The sequence below is a fragment of the Scyliorhinus torazame genome, chromosome 9 (genome assembly GCF_047496885.1).
Source record: "Scyliorhinus torazame isolate Kashiwa2021f chromosome 9, sScyTor2.1, whole genome shotgun sequence".
Lineage (NCBI taxonomy): Eukaryota > Metazoa > Chordata > Chondrichthyes > Carcharhiniformes > Scyliorhinidae > Scyliorhinus > Scyliorhinus torazame.
Window position 1 is genome coordinate 247,539,402 of NC_092715.1, and position 18,496 is coordinate 247,557,897.

At 47.6% G+C, this 18,496-nt stretch overlaps 1 protein-coding gene across 2 annotated transcripts; it reads right to left on the bottom strand.

Annotated features, from left to right (window-relative positions):
- Positions 1 to 2,352: 2,352 nt before the first annotated feature.
- LOC140429804 (uncharacterized) lies at positions 2,353 to 18,055 on the bottom strand. 2 transcript variants are annotated; one of them, XM_072517249.1, is made up of 3 exons: positions 17,712 to 18,055; positions 5,564 to 5,701; positions 2,353 to 3,709 (listed from the first exon to the last, which is right to left on the bottom strand). In XM_072517249.1, the coding sequence occupies exons 1-3, from the start codon at positions 17,866 to 17,868 to the stop codon at positions 3,399 to 3,401; spliced, it is 606 nt and encodes a 201-aa protein (XP_072373350.1). In that variant the 5' UTR covers positions 17,869 to 18,055; the 3' UTR covers positions 2,353 to 3,398. The 2 variants fall into 2 exon arrangements, with proteins under 2 accessions (XP_072373350.1, XP_072373351.1); XM_072517250.1 differs by lacking the exon at positions 2,353 to 3,709 and adding an exon at positions 3,734 to 3,917.
- Between the last annotated feature and the right edge of the window lie 441 nt (positions 18,056 to 18,496).

Here is an 18,496-nt window from a genome sequence, read left to right on the forward strand (position 1 = left end):
GAACTCCACAAAGTCAATTAAGGCTGGAATTGAACTGGGTCCCAGGCGATATGAGGTAGCAACGCTAACCACTGTGCCACCATGCCGCCCCATGTTGAATAGACATTGAAGTGATATAGCTCGGCATTGGAATCATGGGCAACCACAGGGGCAGCTTGGAGGGTGACTATGGCAGGTGCCTCTGGGGCCTTGTGGTTTGTTTTGGGAGTATTGCTTGGCATGGGTATGTTGGCTTGGCAGCATGAGGACCATAAGGGGATTGGGGGGGGGGGGGTGTACATAAGGCTGCTTGGGTGGGGTCTGGGTATGTGAGGGCTGGAAGGTATTGATATTATTCCTTTGACTGGACTGCAGTTCCAGAGCACTAAGCAAGGCCCTTCAAACAGCCGGCTGCTGCACCGGCTGCCCATGTGACCAATTAATTTTGTGTCTGCTGACTTGACTCCAGCGGAAACCTGTCCCACCCCACCATAATGATAATCTACTTCATGTGGGTATGTTCTCCCAAAGCAAGCGGGCCGAAGGGGTAATTTCTCAACTATACCCAGTTTCACAGATGAAAGTCAAGGCTCCTTAACTCTGTTTCTCTCCATTGCTTAACTCTGTTTCTCTCCACAGATGCTGCCTGACGTGCTGAGTATTTCCCAGCACTTTGATTTTGATTAAATTGTTGTATCTGGACATCAAGTCAACATTTGATATGTGGTATCAACGATTATCGGGTAGATGAGAATGCGAACTCGAAACACAAACAGATCAGCTGTGATCTTATTGAATGGCGGAGCAAGCTCGAGGGGGTGGATGGCCTACTTCTCCTATTTTGTAAATTTCTACGTTTGTGGGATCAAATACTCCCCAAGTGCCCAGAAGATTAGTACAAAACGAAGTGGATTTTTTGCAAAATTGATTTTATGAGTAAATTAAAGGGCAGTGAAGCAATTACAGTAAAGATTTTTCAAAAGAACATTTCAGAACGTCAGTGTGATGACAAGCCAACAGGACCTTAACAGGCACCTTACTAAAATTTATCTACATAGACTATACTGCCAGTGAAGAACGAACCCTGCTGACACCCACCGTGGGAATGTGAAGGTAGAGTTCATTAAACAAAGTCGGAATTTCCAACATTCAAAATCAACAATCCTACAATGGCTGCTGAACTCAAAGTAAGTCAACCGAAGTTTATGATTTTTGTCAGAAGATGGAAATAGTAAAATTAGGACATCCATATCTAAAATTTGACTATCTAAATCCGTACAAAGCATTCATTAAATGTGGAAATACAGTCAAAATTAAAACACCAGAGACAGAGGTTCTAGCGATATATACAATATTCACTACCAGTATAGCAACATTCGTGAAGCTAATAAATTATTTTCTTTCTCACGAGGACTGAACTCTGTCGGTAAATCTCGCATCGCCATGTCTCCCTCAGTGTCAAACAAATCACCTGACCTCTGCCCAGACTGGTCATATTCCTCATTACGTATTTGCTGCCAATAATCAGATTCTGGAACGTAATTGCTCTCCAGTGTTCTCTTGATTCCCCCGTGCACCCCATTGAAAGATCACCGCTCGTGAACTGAAAAAGAGAAAAAGCTCAATCCATGAACTCAGTAGGAAGTCTTACAACACAAGGTTAAAGTCCAATAGGTTTCTTTCAAATCACTAGCTTTCGGAGCGCTGCTCCTTCTTCAGGTGAACCTGAGGAAGGAGCAGTGCTCCGAAAGCTAGTGATTTGAAACAAACCTGTTGGACTTTAACCTGGTGTTGTAAGACTTCGTACTGTGCTCACCCCAGTCCAACGCCGACATCTCCACATCATGAACTCAAATGAATTATTGAGATGGATTTTATGTTCTTTTTATTCCAACTACACAGCTCTCCATTACAGAAAGGGGAGTTTTCCAGATCCTCCCTGACATTCTCGTTCTTGAGACATAGGACTTCAAATGTAACAGTGTATTGAATGTAGGGCAGAACTACAGCAATTAATTCATCATTGTCCTGCAAAACAATGAAATACTCCACTTACAATGGAGACCAATGGCATGTACTACATCGCAAGAGTGGTAAAAATGTAATTAAAATATCAGTCAATAGTTCAAGATTTTAGTTTTGGCAAGATTCCAATGTGGAACTTTGACATCACACAGAGCTCATCCATCCTGACATTTATTGAAGTGACCATTTTTCTTCTGCTAACAGAAGATAACAGATCCGTAGAATGGATGCGATTCAGCACCGCATTGAATCGAAGAATTACGACAGTGCAGAAGAAGGCCATTCGGCCCATTGAGTCTGCACTGACATTCCGAAAACCACCCTATATAGGCCCGCCCTCCCACCCTATTCCCATAACCCCACTTTAAGGGGAAATTTCACATAGCCAATCCATCTAACCTGCACATTTTTGAACTGGTAGGAAAGTGGAGTACCTGGAGGAAACCCATGCAGACACGGAGAACGTGCAAACTTCACACAGTCACCCATGGTTGGAATGGATCCTGGGTTCCTCGCTCTGTGAGGCAGTAGTGCTCACCACTGTGCCACCCCAGGCCCCTTAAATGGCTTAATTATCTGCTTGATTGTCAGCAAGCACAGTTCCGATGCTTGTAAGTATCTACCAACTGAAAATTGCATGAGTGCGTCCAATGTCGGCACACGTCCTGACATCGGGATGTGTGTCCGACATATTTACACCTTGAGCTGGGTGCGCGCCAACAACAATATAAAATTCTGGCCATGGAGGCTGAGAGGCAGTGGCGAAATCAAGTGTTCAGTTTATTAATGGTTACACAGTAGCATGTGGTGGTACATGAAATGTCCCAATCTAGCAGCGAGGTCAAAGAACCTGGTGATGATCAAGGAAGATTTAGCAAACTAGGTGGGTTGTGAGAAATATTCTCAAATATAGAGAAAGGACTAAAAGATCCAAATTGTCGGTAACCAGGCAAACCATCTCTACCCCAAACTCCAGCTTTCAACATGCGGCTTCCAAATTCAGCAAAGAAAATAATTTAATCTATTTCGGGCAGGAAACCGGAGCACCCAGAGGAAACCCACGCAGAGCCGGGGAGAACGTGCAGACTCCGCACAGACAGAGACCCAATCCGGGAATTGAACATGATTCTGTTGCTGTACTAGCAGCCCTTGTGACCAATTCATTTTGGGTCTGCTGGCTTGACTCCAGCCCACATTGGTCCCACCCCACCATGACGATAGTCTACTCCTTGTGGGTACTATCCTACAATGCCTGCTGAACACAAAGTAATAAGTCAGCAGAAGATTATGACTCTTGAGTGAAGATGGAAATGGTAAAATTAGGACACCTGTATCTAAAATTGACTTTTTAAATCCGTACAAAGCATTCATTAAATGTGGAGATGCAGTCAAAATTAATATGCCCAGAGACAGAGATTCCAACGATATATTTTATATTCACAACCGGGTTGGCAGCATTCAAACATATAATAAATTCTTTTTTTTCTCCAGAGTACTGAACTTGCTGTAGGTAAATCCGGCATCGCAATGTCTCCCTCAGGGTCAAACAGAAACTCCTCCAAATCACCAGACCTCTGCTCAGACTGGTTGTGTTCCTCATTAAGTATTTGCTGCCAATAATCAGATTCCGGAATGTAATTGTTCCCCAGTATTCTCTTTATCCCCCTTGATCCCCATTGAAAGGACTTCACATATAAATCTCTTTCTGAAACAGAGAAAAAACTCAAGAAATGAACACTGATGGATTATTGAGACAGATTTTATGTTCTTTCTCTTTATTCCAACTACACATAGCTCTCTATCACAGAAATGGGGATGTTCCAGATCCTCCCTGACATTCTCGCTCTTCAGACACAGGACTTCAAATGTAACATTGTAACGAACGTAGGACAAACAGCAATTAATTTATTATCCTGTAAAATAATGAAATACTCCACATATAATAGAGATCAATGGCATGTACTACATCGTAAGAGTATTAAAAATGTGATTAAAATATCAGTCAATAGATCAGGTGCGGGATTCACCAATAATGGGGCTACGTCCCCACTCCAACATCAAAAAGCGGGCGAATCACTCTGGACTTTACTGAAGAAAGTCCAGAGTAATTCTACCTGAAGGGGGCTAGCAAGGCCCCGGAGTAGTCCTCGTAGCTCCGGCTGCCGATACAGGGCCCTGCACTTCGCTCGGGGGTCCGCCCACGCCGAGATCCCAACAGGTGGGACTATGAGAGACACATGCCAGCGGGAACTCGGCCAGTTACTCTTGGAGAATCGCCGCGGGGGCCTGTGTCAATGGAAACCCCATTGACCGGCAGGCGTAACGGAGAATCCTGCCGGCCGGTCGGGGCAAAAATGTGGCGTGGCAGGGCGGAGAATCCCGACCCTTATCTAGATCCAGGCTCCCACTATTCCCGTAACCCTACCTCATCTTTTGGACATGAATGGGAAGTTTAGCATAGCCAATCAACCTATCCTGTACATATTTGGACTGGGAGAAAAGAAGAGCACCCGGAGGAAGCCCACGCAGACTCGGCGAGCATGTGCAAACTCCACACAGTCACCCAAGGCTAGATTTGAATCCGGATCCCGGGTAATGTGAGACAGCAATGCTAACCACTAGGCCACCATGCTGCCCCATGATGAAGTGGCGATGAAGTGGCATTGAAATGATATAGCTCTTCATTGGAATCATGAGTGACCATAGTAGGGGTAGCTTGGAGGTTGTACTGTGACATGGGTGCCTCTGGGGCCTTGTGGTTTGTTTTGGGGGGGTAGCCTGGCATGGGTATCTTGGCTTAGCAGCATGAGGGCTATAGGTGGAGGCATAAGGCTGCATTGTGGGATTTGGGTGTGAGGGCTTGAGGGTATTTCTATTATTCCTTTAAGTGGGATGCAGTTCCATAGCACCAAGCAAAGGCTTTCAAACAGCCTGCTGCTTCACCAGCAACCCCTGTGACAAATTCATTTTGGGTCTGCTGGCTTGACTCCAGCCGACACCTGTCCCACCCCACCATGATAAATCTATTCCTTGTGGGTACAATCCTACAATGTCTGCTCAATCCACAGGGGCTGGTTTAGCACACTGGGCTAAATCGCTAGCTTTTAAAGCAGACCGAGGCAGGCCAGCAGCACGGTTCAATTCCCTTACCAGCCTCCCCAAACAGTCTTCGGAATGTGGCGACTAGGGGCTTTTCACAGTAACTTAATTTGAAGCCTACTTATGACAATAAGTGCTTTTCATTTCAGTTTCATTTTCATTTCAAGTCAGCAGATGATTATGACTATGCTCAGAAGATGGAAATAGTCGATCGAATTAGGACAGCTGTATCTAAAATTTGACTGTTTTCACATCTGTACAAAGCATTCATTAAACGTGGAGATACAATGAAAATTAAAATACCCAGAGAGACAGAGGTTCCAATTATATATTTTATATTTACAGCCAGGATGGAAACATCCAAAAATATATTTCATTCTCCCACCAGGACTAAACTTTCTGTCGGTAAATTCGGCATCGCAACATGTCCCTCAATGTCAAAGAAACTCCTCCAAATCACCTGATCTCTTCGCAGACTGGATGTATTCCTCATTAAGTATTTGCTGCAAATAATTAGATTCCGGAACGTAATTGTTTTCCAGTTTTCTCTGCATCCCGTTTGCATCCCATTGTAAGGACCTGGCTTGTAAACCTAGTCCTGAAACAGAGAAAAAGCTCAATCCATAAACACTGGTGGATTATTGAGATGGATTTTATGTTCTTTCTCCTTATTCCAACTACCAACACCGCTTTCTATCACTGAAAGGGGGATGTTCCAGATCCTCCTTGACATTCTTGCTATTCAAGCATAGAACTTCAAATGTAACATTGTATAGACTGCAGAGCATAAATACAGCAATTTATTTATCATTATCCTGTAAAACAATCAGAAGCTCCACTTTTAATAGAGACCAGTGACATGTACCAAATCATTAAAGTGTTAAAAATGTGATTAAAATATCAGTCAATAGTTCAGCATTTTAGTTTTGTGTCAAGATTCCAAAGTGGAACTTTGACATCACACAGAGCCTTCCCATCCTGACATTTATTGAAGTGACCATTTTTCTTGTTTAAATAACAGATCCTCAGAATGGGCACGATTCAGCCACTGCATTGAATCATAGAATCATGACAGTGCAGACAAAGGCCATTTGGCCCATCGAGTCTGCACCTATCCTCCAAAAAAGCACAATATCTAGCCCACGCTCCTACCATAATCCCAAACCCCACCTGACATTTTGGACATGAAGGGGAAATTTAGCAATACAAATCAGCCTAACCTGCATACGTTTGGACTGTACGAGGAAAGAGGAGCACCCGGAGGAAACCCATGCAGCCACAGTGTAAAGAGAATTTGTAAACTCCACAAAGACGGTCTCCCAAAGTCGGAATTGAACTCTGGCCTCTCGCACTGTTTGGCAGCAATGCTAATCACTGTACAACTGTGCCACACCACAGCACCTCTTAATGGACGAAATTGCCTTGATTGCCAGTGAGCACAATTCTGATTCTTCTGTGCATCCACAAACTGAAAATTGCATGAGTGCACCCAAGTTTGGGGCACAGGCTGACATCGGGATATGTGCCCTACATCTTTAAATGTGTTTCTGAGCTGGGCGGGCACCCACCAGAGCAATGAGAAGTTCTGGCCATGGAGGCTGAGAGGCAGACAAGAAACCAACTGGTCAGTTTACTAAAGGTTACGCAATAGCACGTGGTGGTCCATGAAATATCCCAATCCAGCAGCAGAGTCGAAGGATTGGTGATGATCAAGGAAAGCTTAGCAAACTAGGTGGGTTGTGCGCAATATTCCTAAATGTAGCAAAAGATCTAAAAGCTCCAAAGTTTCAGTAACTAGGCAACCCATCACTAATCTCGACCCCGGACTCCAAATTTCAACACAACTTCCAGGTTCAGCAAACAAAAGATAATTGATTTCACCTATTTCGGGCACCTCGCCCATGTCCAATTTCCTAGACCATTGGCCTATGGTTCATTTTTACGTGTCTAGACTCATAACACTTATCTCGGGATTGGTCAAGGTCAGTGACCGGCTGATTTGTGTGGCCAGTGTGGACACTACTTCTTGAGGTTGTGGTGCAGCACCAGCATTTTGAAAAGCTTGCCAAAAACGGCAGGTGTGGGGATCTCCATTTTTCTGCTGTTATGGGCCAGGGCTTAGAAACTCCGAAGTGTATTATGAAGTTCACCTGATCTATAACTTTTATATTGAATTTGGCTAGGATGAGCATAAGAGTCTGCACTTCATGTGTGATTCATCAGACTTCCGAGGCGCTTTTATCAAAACAAAGTTTATTATAAGAATGTAGTTAACATGTATAAAACAAGAATTTGTTCTCAATTACAAACATGAAACAACACAGAACAGCTACATTAATCTATGTATATAACTAAATGAATCCCCCTTAGTAGCTGTTCTAATTCAATACAAAATCCAATAAACCAAAACTCCTTTCAAGGGTGCGGCCCAGCACACTGTAATCTCACTTCAATGGGACTGGTCCTTTCCCTGAGATTCTGATCCAGTTCCAACCAGCAGATTCAAAACTCCTTCCGGAAAGCAACTCCATCTTTAAAGTTACCAAGGCAGCTTGCCACACCCAATGTGCCTTCAGTTCCCATTGCTTTAAAATAAAAAACAGGGAAACACTTTTTTTTCTTCTGCAGTCCAAAGCAACGAACCTAAACTGAAACCCAAACACCAAACCCCTTCTCAGCTGACAGCCACATCCCAGCTCCACCCACAAATGACATCACTGCAGCCATGCTACAGGGCATGCGGCAAGACCAAACCTTTCTTAAAGGGACACTCACAGGACACTGCGGAGAATAGGAATGGCACCTTAGAAGACTTCAATCTCTTAAAACTATCCATATTTCAAGGAAATTCCCCTCCTTGAGGCTATGATCCAATTTGGGCAAGTCAGTGTCTTTTGTCAGATGGCAGAGATTGGGGATAAAGGGGTCTTTTTCAGGTTGGAAGCCAGTGACGAGTGGTGATCCACAGGGGTCAGTGTTGGGATGACAACTGTTCATGATATACATTAACAATCTGGAAAAAGGAACTGAGGGCATCGTTGATAAGTTTGCTGGTGATACAAAGACATTGTGAGGGACAGGTAGTGTCGAATTAAGGAGGCTGCAGAAGGATGTGGGGTGTGGGCAAAGATTCAAAAAATGAAATACAATGTGGAAGGTGTGAGGTTATGCATTTTGGTTGGAGGAATAGAGGCATTGACTATTTTCTAAATGGGAAAAGTCTTCGGAAATCGTAAGCACAAAGGGACTTAGAAATCCTAGTTCAGGATTCATTTAAGGTTAACATGCAGGTTCGGTTCACAGTGTTGAGAGACTGTTTGCAGTTTTACACTCCAGAAAGCTCCCTTGACAGTTCTGACAGCTAACTGTCTTTTAAACAGAAGTGCCTCCACAGATCTGACTAGGAGGTTTTCAAATCGCCTGGCAGAGGGAGAGAGAAAGAGAGCAGAGGCAGAGTGTCTTCCAGCTGCTTCCAAGCTGAATCTCCCTTCAGAACTGAGGATAAAATAGAACACTCCAGATGACCTGCCTTTCTTCTGGAATATTCTGAATGGCTCCACCAATCACAAACAACAACAGGAGTTAGCCAAAATTTCAGATTCATTGATTGCCTGCTTGCCAAGTCTATCAAACTGGCATCATGGGCTTTTCCACAGAACCTAAAGGAAAGTTAAGGGCAAGTCTATTAAACTGGCAATGTTCCAGTTTTGCCTAAAGCCTGTCATTGAAGACAGTAGATCAAAGGCAGTTAGCAGGACAGGGGTTAAGAAGGAAACACAGAACAGAAAGAGTTTACAACAGTATCCTAACAAGTAAAGCAAACCCCCTTAAAACATAACAATGAGTACCTCCAGTCCCTGTCCCCAGGCTAGTGTTGATGTAATGTATTTGGTTGTAATGTATTTCTGGCATTACCATAATTATAGCCAGCTTCAAAATCAGTGCCAGAAAAGAAAATACACTGTATTTCTCAGCTTTTTATTCCCTGAGGAAGGGATGTGGACAATGTGCCTCCTGCAGGAAAACCACACCATTCTGGGAAATAAAGCTTTGTGTATCCTGGAAGGACAATCTGGGAGGGAATGGCTCTCTTGCTGGTTGCACATTTTCAGCTGGAGATCCTGTGGGCCAAGGAGTCTGTGCCAGACCACTTGCTCCATCTCTCTTTCAGGCTGGGCGATACTTATTATGCTCCACAGGCCAGGACACAGCAAGTGCTTCTTTGAAGATGTGTCCACTTATCTTGGCTCCATTGATGCTATTGCCTTTGGGGGGTGGTGGGTAGCGGATTAACTGTACCCCTTAGATGAGGGATGGCTGCAGTACCCCACACCACAGAATGGGGAATTTGAGGACCAGTTTAGGTCCTACAACTTTGTGGATCTCTAATGAGGTCCCCATCTCGTCTTCACTTTGGTGAGACTTGAAGGAAGTTGGTAGAGAATCTATTATATTTCTAAGATGTACGCCTGCTGCATCCCAGTCACGTTTGTGCTTGGACCACTACCTTGTGTGGGAAGAACTGGCACCTTTCCACGCACCGAGGAGTCAGTGTATTGGTAATTCAGCAATCTGCTGCTAGAGGACGAGTTGTTCTTCGAATCATTCTGTTGCTTCTGGATGAACTGGTGAAGGATTCAGGGGAAATTCCCCTCCTGGAGACTATGATCCGATGTGGGAAAGTCAGTGTCTTCTGTCAAGATGCCACGAAGGAGGCAATGAGGAGGCAGAGGGTCAGGTGTGAGTGCTTGGAACTGAAGGTGCTCATTCTGGACTCCTGTCAGACCGTTGAACACCCAGGCCTGTGAAAGGTGTATGGAGAGAAGAAGGTCCACTAGCTTGTTTGATACAAAAGCACCTTCATGATATTATGGGTCAGCTTCTTTCAGGACATGGAAAAAGACAGGGTCGCTAAGAAGCTGCTGGGGCTGCTGGTCAATGACACAATCCTTGTCTTAGATTCTGAGGGCGTCGTTGCCTGGGTTTGAGTGTATTTCGGTGCTCTGATCTGTCCAGTGATGACACAGATTTGTGGGAGGACTACTGAGGTTTGGCTTTGAGGGAGTCGATTGACTCAATTCTTCACTTAGTTTGGCTGAGTTGTCCAATTCTCTCAACAAGTCACCACGACTGAACAGAATGAACATGGAATTCCACAGAGCTTTCTGGGACTGCCTGAGAGGTGAGTGTGCACAAGCTGAAAAAAAGTCTGAAACAGTGGAAATTCCTCTCGATGCAGGACCCTCATTATCTTGCTGCCCAAAGATGGTGATATCAACCAAGTTAAGAAGTGGAGCCTGAGCTCTGTCTTGAGCATGGTGAAAGCCATGTCGTCTGCCTTCGCACCATGCTAGCCCACATGAATCACCTTGATCAGCACCACATTCCCGTGACAAACCATCTACCATAACATTCATCTGGTTTGGAACCTGATCCACCATTCCCAGAAGGATGCTCCTTTGCCCACTTCTTTTCCCTGGATCAGGAGAAGGTTTTTGATGGGGTGGATCATGAATACTTATTCGAGACTCTCGATGTTCTAGTTTGAAACATGTTTTGTATCCAATCTCTGTACACTGCTGCTGAGTGTCCGATTAATGATAATGTGTCCTTGACGGTGTCCTTTTACTTCGGGAGCTGGCAGTGCATCAGGCGTGCCCTTGTTCAGCCAGTTATATGCCCCCTGTGCGGTGCCTTTTCTGTGTCTATTGACGGAGGGCTGATGGGACTGATTCTATGTGGGCAGAATGGTGAGCTCACTCTTTCAGCTTACACTGTTGCCGTGCCCCTATTGGAGGATGCTCGATTGTCAGCAGGTCAACTCCATGGCATCATCTGCCAAGATCAACTGGGAAAAATAATGCGGAGTCATAGAACATAGAACAATACAGCGCAGTACAGGCCCTTCGGCCCACGATGTTGCACCGAAACAAAAGCCATCTAACCTACACTATGCCATTATCATCCATATGTTTATCCAATAAACTTTTAAATGCCCTCAATGTTGGCGAGTTCACTACTGCCAGGTAGATCAGTGGTGACTAGACTCCCTGATGGGGTAGCTTCCCCACTGCCTTCATCTGGGTGTCTACCTTTACCTGTCGAGGAGGCTTGGCACTGAACTGACAAAATTGATGGATTGATACCGAGGTACAGTGAAAAGTATTGTTCTGCCTACAGTCTGGACAGATCGTTCCATACATGAAAAAACTTAGGATATAGGATAAATGTAAAATGTAAATACCTAGACACAGACACCGGGTGAAGAAAACAGAGTATAGCACTACTCAGTAGAGAAGATCTGCGGAAAGATCAGTTCAATCCATAAAAGGGTCATTCAAGAGTCAGTTGCAACAGCGGTTTTGTGAGGGCCACGAAGAATCCAGCACGAGTTTCAAGAATACAAAGAAATGACATTTATTTACAATAACATATACATACACAACAGCAGCAACCTCGCTTGATGCTTACTCCTTCCTGCTGGTTCCAAACTGGCCAGCTTTATTTATACTGGGAGTCTGCTAATGATTTCTCTGCCCTCCTCATTGGGGAAGCTCATACTCCCACAGGATTGTGGGATTGTCATTAGTCCCCAGCCAATGGTAAGCAGGCAGGTTATAACATCCCTCCCCCCCAAAGTCCAAGGAATCCACCGAAGACCCTGGGGAAGGAGGGCGTCGGACTCGTTTTGCCGCAGGTGGGACGCCATTTGCACGAGGCGCTGGATCGGGCAGCGTGTAACGAGACGGAGACCGGCGCTTCCATGATGAACGGCGTAACGGTTGTACATCCACGGCCCGTGGGCCCGAGGATTCCCCCTCTGATGCGTCCTGTGTCTCCATCTCGGAGTCAGAGTCTGCTGCCTCTGTCATCTCGGCGTCTCTATCTCCGCGCGGTTCTGTAACGACCTGCGCAGGCTTTGAGTGCGAGATTGTGACGACTACTTTCCATTGTCTCTGCGGCTGTAGAAATGAGCTCCGGGGGCGGGGATTCTTTGGAAGGGATAGTCTTCTGGACCGAACGTGGTCTACATGTTTGTGCTGGAGAAGACCCTGGGCTTGCACCTGGTAAGATATAGGGCCCGTTTGGCGAAAGATTACGCCAGGGACCCACGGGGCACCATCAGCAAAATTGCGAACAAACACTGGGTCACCGGGCGCAAACTGCCGAATCGGCCGATGCCGAGAAAAACCCTGTCCCTGCCGTTCTTGTGTGCGGCGTACGTTTGCGTCAATGTCCGGGAAAACCATACTAAGGCGGGTGCGAAGTCTCCGACCCATTAGGAGTTCTGCGGGAGCTACCCCTGTCACCGCATGGGGTGTGGTCCTATACGAAAACAAAAAGCGAGCCAGTCTCGTGTCCATTGACCCGGAAGACTGCTTCTATAGGCCTCGTTGGAATGTCTGCACTGCGCGCTCCGCCATCCCATTTGAAGCCGGGTAGTAAGGGGCAGTGCGGATATGGCGTATGCCGTTCATCTTCATGAACCTTGCAAACTCCTCACTGGTGAATGGAGTGCCATTATCCGTGACCAGCACCTCGGGGAGGCCATGTGTACTAAAAGACAAACGCATCTTCTCAATTGTTGCGCAGGACGTCGTGCCTAGCATCTTATGCACCTCTAGCCATTTAGACTGGGCGTTGATTAATAAAATGAACATGGATCCTTGAAAAGGGCCGGCGAAATCCGCATGCAAGCGCGCCCAAGGCTGCCCTGGCCATTCACAGTGATGTAGGGGTGTGCCCGGCGGAAGCTTCTGATGCTCCTGACAAATGGAGCAGTTTTGGGCCACCTTCTCATCTGTCGGCGTCGAAGCCTGGCCACCAAACAACTCCGGGCCAACATTTTCATTTTGGTCACACCTGGATGCCGATTATGCAAGTCTCTAAGTATCAGCTCCTGTCCTTTTTCCGGGACAATCACACGCGTCCCCCACAAGAGGATGCCGTCTTTCACGCTGAATTCTGACAGCGTGGAGGAAAATGCCCGCAACTCACCTGGGAGCTGTCTATGCTGCCCACCATAGAGGACTATGTGTCGAACCTTGACAGGACTGGCTCCGTCTGGGTCCACTCACGGATCTGTGATGCCGTGACAGGCAAGGGGCGTCATTCTCCGACCCCCCGCCGGGTCGGAGAATGGCCTTGGCCGCCGTGAATCCCGCCCCCGCCCCCGCCGAAGTCTCCGGTACCGGAGATTGGGCGGGGCAGGAATCGGGCCGCGCCGGTTGGCGGGACCCCCCCCCGCTCAATTCTCCGGCCCGGATGGGCCGATGTCCCGCCCAGAAATTGCCTGTCCCGCCTGCGTAAATCAAAGCTGGTATTTACCGGCGAGACCAGGCGGCGTGGGCGGGCTCTGGGGTCCTGGGGGGGCCCGGGGCAATCTGACCCCGGGGGGTGCCCCCACGGTGGCCTGGCCCGCGATCGGGGCCCACCGATCCGCGGGCGGGCCTGTGCCGTGGGGGCACTCTTTCCCTTCCGCCTCCGCCACGGTCTCCACCATGGCAGAGGAGGAAGTGACTCTCCCCACTGTGCATGCGCGGGAAACTGTCGGCGCCCGCTGACGCTCCCGCGCATGCGCTGCATTTCCGCGCCAGCTGGCGGGGCAACAAACACCATTTCCGCCAGCTGACGGGGCAACAAACGCCATTTCCGCCAGCTGGCGGGGCGGAAATCCCTCCGGCGCCGGCCTAGCCCCTCAATGTTGGGGCTCGGCCGCCAAAGATGCGGAGCATTCCGCACCTTTGGGCCGGCGCGATGCCCGTCTGATTGGCGCCGTTTTTGGCGCCAGTCGGCGGACATCGCGCCGTTGGGGGAGAATTTCGCCCAAGGTGTCCATAAAAGTTAGGGTTGCAACCACCTCACTGGTCGTGGGGGTCGACATGGGGCCGGTCGATAAAGGCAATCGGCTCAGTGCGTCGGCATTCGCTATCTGCGTTCCTGATTTGTGCTCCAGAGAATACTCGTAGGCAGTGAGCAACAAAGCCCAGCGCTGGATCCGTGCGGAAGCAATGGGCGGTATTGGCTTATCCTCTCTGAAAAGTCCCAGCAGAGGCTTATGATCAGTCACGATAGTGAAGTGGTGGCCATACACATACTGGTGGAAACGTTTCACCGCAAAGACCACTGCCAGGCCCTCCTTCTCGATCTGCGCATACTTTTTTTTCGCTGAAGTTAATGTGCGGGAGGCGAAAGCTATCGGCCGCTCGGCCCCGTTCTCCATCTTGTGGGACAGGGCGGCCCCAATACCATACAGGGATGCAGCACATGTGACGAGCAAAGGCTTTCCAGGATCATAGTGGGTTAGTAACCCAGACGACGACAATTGTTGTTTTACCCACCGGAAAGCTGACCCAAAACCCAGGTGTGATTTTTCTTTCGCAGAAGATGCAATGGAGCCAGCGTCGTTGCCAGATTGGGGAGGAACTTCCCGTAATAGTTTACGAGGCCGAGAAAAGAACGAAGATGCGAAGTGTCAGTCAAGGCGGGGGCCTGTTGAATCACGCGCACCTTCTCTGTGACGGGGTGCAAACCTTCGCGGTCCACCCGATAACCCAGGTAGACTACTTCCTTCGCCTGAAAGACACACTTTATGCGACGTAAACGGACTCCAGCCTCCGAAACGCGTCTAAGGACAGCCTCCAGATTTTCCAAATGTTCCTGCTCCGACGTCCCTGTGATCAAAACGTCATCTAAATAGACAGCGACACGCGGTAAACCTCTCAAAATGCCCTCCATAACGCGTTGAAAAATAGCACAGGCAGAGGATACTCCAAAGGGCAAACGTGTATATTCATACAGGCCCCGGTGTGTATTAATCGTTACATATGGATGGGAGGCAGGGTCCAGATCCAACTGTAGGGAGGCGTGACTCATATCTAATTTTGTGAACGAGAGTCCACCTGCAAGCTTTGCGTAGAGATCCTCTATGCGAGGCATTGGATATCGGTCGAGTCGGGCAGCCGTATTCACTGTAACTTTATAGTCGCTGCACAAGCGAACTGTGGCATCTGGCTTCATTACAGGTACAATTGGTGCTGCCCAGTCAGCGAAACGGACAGGCCTGATGATACCCAAAGTCTCCAAATGAATGAGCTCCCCTTCTACCTTCTCGAGCAAGGCGTAAGGCACCAGGCGCGCCCGGAAATAGCGCGGTGTGGCTCCTGGTTCGACTTGGATATGGGCTACGGCCCCTTTTATTTTCCCCATACCGAGCTGGAATACATCTGGGTATCATCCTAGCACCTCAGTCAACCCTCCAGAAACTGTTTGGAGGATGTGCTGCCACTACAAGCGCAAATGGAGCAACCAGTCCCGACCCAACAGACTGGGCCCATGGCCACGCACCACGATAAGTGGGAAACGCCCCTCCTGGCATCGATAAACAACAGGGGTCATCGTTCCTGCAATGTCCAATGGTTCACCCGTGTAGGTAGCCAACCTGGCCTGTGTGTCGGTTAATGTAAGGGTCTGTATACCCTGCTTGATGCGGTCGAATGTCCTCTGGGCGGTCATGGAGACCGCTGCGCCAGTGTCCAACTCCATCTCAAGCGGGTGACCATTGACCCGTACTGTCACCTTAATGGGGGCCACACGGGGAGCTGCCACACAATGCAGCTGCAGGCAGTTGTCCTCCGTCTCCATGTCCTCAGGAGTATTCGCCGCAGGTTCATCCACACGGAAGGTACGGCCCCTGGGCTCGTCCCAGTTTCGGTCGGAAAGACAGCACCTCTGGCACCCCCAGGACCCGCGTCCGCGACGGGGTCGGCGCCTACAAGTCTGACACGGACATGGCTCCTCATCCATTGGTTCTGGAGAAGGCTCCCTGGCGTCGATCCGGACGTTGTCTCACCCAAGGTACCGCAGGAGTGTGGGGGACGTTTTCGGACGGAAGGGGTTGCGCCCCAAGGCATGCACTTCCATTCCCTGGCCTGTCCACCTCCTGCAGTCCTCGTTCTGCACAATCTCGGGACAATACTATTTGAATGGCGTGTTGAAAAGTCAATGTTGGCTGAGCTAACAACTTTCTCTGGGTGACCGCATTGTTAATACCGCAAACCAAACAGTCGCGTAACATTTCTGACAAGGTCTCACCATAGTCACAGTACTCCGCAATCCTGCGTAGCCTGGATAAAAAGTCGGCAAGGGATTCTCCAGGGGTCCTCTCAGCGGTATTAAACCGGTAACACTGGACTATTGTGGACGGGGTTGGGTTAAAATGTTGCCCCACTATATTTACAAGTTCATCAAACGTTTTGGTGTCCGGCGCAGCTGGGTACGTATGGCTCCTAATCACCCCAAACATATGCGGGCCGCAGGCGGTGAGCAATATGACCACCTGGTGCTCGTTTTCGGTGATATTGTTTGCCCAGAAATAGTAACTCATCCGTTGTGCGTACTGGTTCCAGCTTTCCAGCGCAGCATCAAAAACATCCAAACGTCCGTACAGAGGCATAGTGTAATAGAAAACAACTTCCAACCTGTATCCAACAAAAATCCAGGGAGGTGGCTTCAGCACTGTAGACAGCTATTCACTTTAACCCTCGTCGCCAGTTTTGTGAGGGCCATGAAGAATCCAGCACGAGTTTCAAGGATACAAAGAAATGGCATTTATTTACAATAACATATATATATACACAACAGCAGCAACCTCGCTTGCTGCTTACTCCTTCCTGCTGGTTCCAAACTGGCCAGCTTTATTTATACAGGGAGTCTGCTAATGATTTCTCTGCCCCCCTCATTGGGGAAGCTCATACTCCCACAGGATTGTGGGATTGTCATTAGTCCCCAGCCAATGGTAAGCAGGCAGGTTATAACAAGCAGGAAAGAAGCTGTTCTTGAACCTGTTGGTGCATGTTCTCAGGCTTTTGTACCTCCTGCCCGATACAAAATGTTGGAAGACAGAAAAACCCAGGTGGGAAAGGTCTTTGATTATGCTGCCCATTTTCCCAAGGCAGCTGGAGCTATCGACAGAATCAATGAATGTGAGGCAGTTTTGCATGATGGACTGCGCTGTGTTCATGACTATCTGTAGATTCTTACCGTCTTGGGCCGAGCAGTTGCTATACCTGGCTGTGATTCAGCCACACAGGATGCTTTATCGCGCACCTGTAAAAATTGTAAAAGTCAATATGGACATGTCAAATTGCCTTAGTCTCCTGAGGAAGTATAGGCACTTGTTACCAAGGTCAAGACTTGTACTGAGTGCTGATCAGGACTCCTGTGCATGCCATCCTTCAGGGGACAAACGCTGGTCATCAACCGACTGATGTCTGGTACGTTGTGATCCCCCTTGGTCAAATCGATCCTTCCCCGGGATTGTCATCAAGACAAAGAAAGTCATTGATTTCTTCTGGGACAAAAAAGTGCACGAGGCCTACACCACAGGGTTTAAGATCTGTCATAAAACTTCACTTTTATAATTGTGCTTTAACCATTCTAGTTCCTTATGTTCGATCAGAATAAAGTTAATATGATCACTATATCACTCACTCATTGACAAGCAAATAAAATCACAGCAAAAATTCTTCCCAATGACAACTGAGTACTCACATCATTCTTGACTAATGGATGAAATTCCAGTCAAAGGAAGGGATTTGAATACTCACCTCTTAAGAAGTCGCGGTGTGAAATATTGAAGCAAAGCTCGATAAAATTAAAAATTATATCTGGTTCGCAGAGTTGTATGAGCTCCTGTTCAGCCCTTACAAAACACGTGTAAAAGGACAGTGTTAGTCCGATTGTCGAGATGAACACTGGATCCATTTCAGCTCTCAAGTGAACAGCTTCAGTCACTGACTCTGCATAGGTCTCTAGAGCCAATTGCTCCACTCACTCTCCAATGTTTCTACTGCGCAAATTGGACCTGTCTTTATCGACTCATTTAAATTTCTTTTTCTGTCTGCACCTTCTTCCTGACAGGATTTCTCTCTTGATAATGAATATCTTGTTATTCCTTCTCTGCTGCAGACCTTCTCCCTTTTCTCGCAGCTTTGTTCTCTTTCTGTGATTCATTGCTGTTTTTCATTAACTTTTGTCCCTTTTCAGAACATCTCAAACCCAAAATGTCGTAACCGACCATAAATGCAACTTTTTCTTTGTTGAATAATTAACCTCAATAGACTGAAGAACGGACAAGCCACCCAAATTCACCATGACGCACCTGCCACCCCCCGTGAGTAGGGTCAAGCCAAAAGTGGGCAGGTGGACGCCACCAGGCTATTCACTGCCATCGCTTTCATACCTGTTGGCTGGGTAGTGCAAATTTCCAATCCATCAGCAGGATCTCCCCATTCCAATAGTCAGCCAGATTTACCAGTGTCACCAAAGTCAATGAACTTTTGGCTATAAATAAACAAACAAAAATAGAACACTGCCACCCGCAATCCCCCCC